This window comes from Phalaenopsis equestris, unplaced genomic scaffold, assembly GCF_001263595.1.
Source record: "Phalaenopsis equestris unplaced genomic scaffold, ASM126359v1 Scaffold000036, whole genome shotgun sequence".
NCBI classification, from domain to species: domain Eukaryota; kingdom Viridiplantae; phylum Streptophyta; class Magnoliopsida; order Asparagales; family Orchidaceae; genus Phalaenopsis; species Phalaenopsis equestris.
In genome coordinates, this window is record NW_018164478.1 from 5,012,185 (window position 1) to 5,015,651 (window position 3,467).

Sequence of the window (3,467 nt, forward strand, 5' to 3'; positions counted from 1 at the left end):
GTGATCTGAAATATTTAAGTGATAAATATTTATATTTTTATCTCTTAACATTTGAACTTTAATTTTAAAAATATTTTATATTTTCATGTTCTACAATATTCACATTTATCTCCACTTTATGATTATATTAAAAAGTTTTGTAAGTTTGTAAAAAAATATGCAAATCTGCTGTTTACAAAACGCAAAAACAAAAAAAACTGCAGCTTATCTAGAACATTGGCAGTCTGGTTATTTATTTAGAATCAGTTGTTTTCAAAAGACACAAATTAAACAGACAGACAGACAGTTTATTCAGACCCATTTTTTATCACCGAATGCCAAATACCATGAAATACAAAATAAATATATTATTATAAAACGATATATTCTCCATCAACGAATTCACTTGTTATCTTCGGCCCCTTCCCGTAATCCGAAAGCTCGAATTCTTCCCTCCAAGTTGATTAGGGTTCTCATTTTTCTCTTAGTCTCCTCCGAAACCAATTTCTCTACTAATGATCCTAGTAACTGCTCCGAGCGGATCCGTGCTTTTCAGAACTACACTGAATACTCATCGTAGATGCCACCGTTGTTCTTCGCGCAGAAAGTCATTCGGTCTTCGGATTTTTGGTTTTGTGTCCAAAAGTTTAATGCATCGGATGTCAGAGATTCATGCTCTAAAGGCGTCGTTGATCACCAATCCCGATGATTTCGCCGTGGGAAAATACGTTGGAGAGTACGGGTTCATGAACGTTACCAGGTTTGCTATTTTGTCTTCTTTCCTTTTCTTATTCGCCCATTTTCTTGCATTTTGAACTGATTTATCTCGTTAAGTTGCAGATTTTGAGAAATTGGCTGGATGCTTCCTTTGTTACTTGCTGTTCACTTCTGTTTTTTCAAGTATTAAAAGTAACATTGAAATGCTGCAGTTATTCATCTTTTCAACCTGGAGGGCCTTCTGATGCTAGAAACATTGAAGTTCCAGGTGTTGGATATTCTTCGGAAGACATTGAGCGTTTAAGAATCCAAGATGTTGGAGAAGGCAAAGTGAAAATTAGGTGCTTTTTCTCTTCCTGCATTGCAATAATCGTTATATGTTTACTCTTTCATCATGGTGCTTCTACATTCCCCAAAAAACAATTTTGTAATACTGCATTTGGGGCCCAATTCCTTTGGTAGACCAATCAAAATGGGGGGTGACATTATAGTTTTATTTTGAATGAGTTTTTCTTGTTCCACCTATTAAAAAGTAGATGTATCTCAGTTTAATGTAGCCTTTTTTTCTAAGGAGTGTATCATTATTCTTTCTATATCATAATTTACCGTTTTCCCTTATTAAACTATATTGATAATATCTAAACATCTTATTTTAGGCTTTACGAGGGAAGAGTTGTTCAAGGTCCATTAAAGGGAGTCCGAGTGATTTTTAAGGTACAAATCTATGCCTATAACTCTAGCGATATTCATATAAAGCATTGAATTTTTACTTGAAACAGGGTATATTGGTTAAGTGCCCTGGCAATATCTTTTTTTTTCTGTTCATTAAAAGAAAATGACTTTAATATGGTTGTTTTTGTTGTGCATTAGAGTATTTGTGTGAGAAGGCATCCACCTATGAGTTTTATTCTCCAAATAATTTGAAATTTTCGTGCAAATGCAACGGCATGTTGTACAAACCATGTTTTTTAGATGTGTCACATTCATTGAAGATTCGAATAGCCCCTCATCTTCTTTGTAATTGCAATTCTTTGTGTTTGTTTCATACCTTGTATGAATATAAATACAGTTCTTAAAAGCTGATTTATTGATGAAGGTAGGTGAAATTAAGTGCATGTAAGCATTGTAATATTGCAGCTGGGCAGTTATAGAAAATTATCCAACAAGATAAATAGACATTCTATGAATGCTGCGATTTTCACTAAAAAAAAAAAGAAGAAGATAAAGAAAAAAAGAAAAAAAAAAAAGAGAACTTTTGAAGAAGTTATTTGTCTGTAAGATTGCTCTCGAAGCTTCACAGCTCTGCCTCATTTCCTGAAAAGACTTATGAAGGTTTATCCTGGACGACGTGCTGGTGGCATTGAAGCAGATATGATGGCTGCTAATGAGCTGAAATGTCATTCTTTCCTTCAAGTAAGGAAACCACTAAGTGAATATTTATATATTATTCCAATTTTTTTTTCTATGATTAGCCGATATGGCATGCCAAGTGTAGCTTTCATGAGCTAATTCAATTGGAATGCATCTTGCAGGAAGATTCAAAATTTATATGTGAAAACATCCAGATTTTATTAGGAGGTTTCGAGACTAGAACTGGAGAGCAGGTTTGATATATACTATTGAGAAGAAATCGGTTGACGGGGTCTCACTAAATAAGAATTTAAAAAACAAATGTTTCATTTGCCAGTGGCTTGCCTTTCGTAATGATGGGATATATAGTGCAGCAGACTATGCCAAAGTTACTAGCGAAGCAATTTCAAAGGATGTTGCTAATACTAAAGAGACTATCTGGTCTTCTTTCAACGGGGAAGGGAAATTTAAGCGTAGAAGGTTTTTTGTTACCAAATTGCTTTACGGAGCTATCAATGGGTTGGCCTTTATGCATGATCATGATAGGCTACACCAGAGCATCGGCCCTGCTTCTGTTGTGCTCAAGTAATACTGAAAGATGTGCCGCAAAGCTTCATTTTAATTACAATGCAGAGCAGATGATAGACTATTTTGCTATTTGCAGTACAATATCAGAAGGAGAGGCAACATATTTAGTGCCCCGTCTCCGTGATTTAGCCTTTTCAGTTAACATCAGGTTTGTTTATTTACTACATTCCATCCTCTGAAAATTCTTTTATGGGAGTTAGAGCTTCTTAATGCACACTCAAAATCAAAGCCTCGAATAGATTGGCTTGATGCAACTGTCTAAATCTATTACCTTAAATGGCCTATTAGAATGTAGAAGAATGATCCAATTGAATCCAATTCATCATTATTGTGTTGCAAATGTGGTGCCTTTACGCCGGATCATTAATGTTTATAGGAAATTCCTGTTTTTTTATTGTTTTTTGTGAAAAATGAATTATTGATTTGTGGGTGTGAATTTTTCAAAGCCATCTTTTTGATGAAATACATCATCGTGATAGTCAACGGTAGTCTTATTGCAACTATTGGGTTGGATTTATTGATGATATAATGCAAGTTGCTATAATTGCGAGAGACTAACTTTGCTACCAGTGATTATAGTGGTGGAGGACTAAATCATGTTCTTTTCCCATTTTTTCTCAGTAATTTATGAGTACAATCAATATGGATTTAATTAGATGATGGCCTACCCTGCCCAAATTCATCTGATAATTATTTTATTTATTTTTTTCCTCCAAAGCTATATTCTTTTCCTACTTTATCTATCTAGTCTACATAAGTTTGCAAGGAATGAATACTTGCTTGACATGGTTGCTTTTTGTTAAGTAATGCTAATGTCTCCTTGTCATATATTA

General features: G+C 34.2%; 1 protein-coding gene across 1 annotated transcript; it reads left to right on the plus strand.

Annotated features, from left to right (window-relative positions):
• Nucleotides 1-382: 382 nt before the first annotated feature.
• LOC110018868 lies at nucleotides 383-3,114 on the plus strand. Its single transcript, XM_020716331.1, has 7 exons — nucleotides 383-739; nucleotides 909-1,037; nucleotides 1,353-1,410; nucleotides 2,029-2,109; nucleotides 2,229-2,300; nucleotides 2,384-2,631; nucleotides 2,711-3,114. Exons 1-7 carry the CDS (start codon nucleotides 495-497, stop codon nucleotides 2,811-2,813), a joined length of 936 nt encoding a protein of 311 aa, XP_020571990.1. The 5' UTR covers nucleotides 383-494; the 3' UTR covers nucleotides 2,814-3,114.
• The last annotated feature ends 353 nt before the right edge of the window (nucleotides 3,115-3,467 follow it).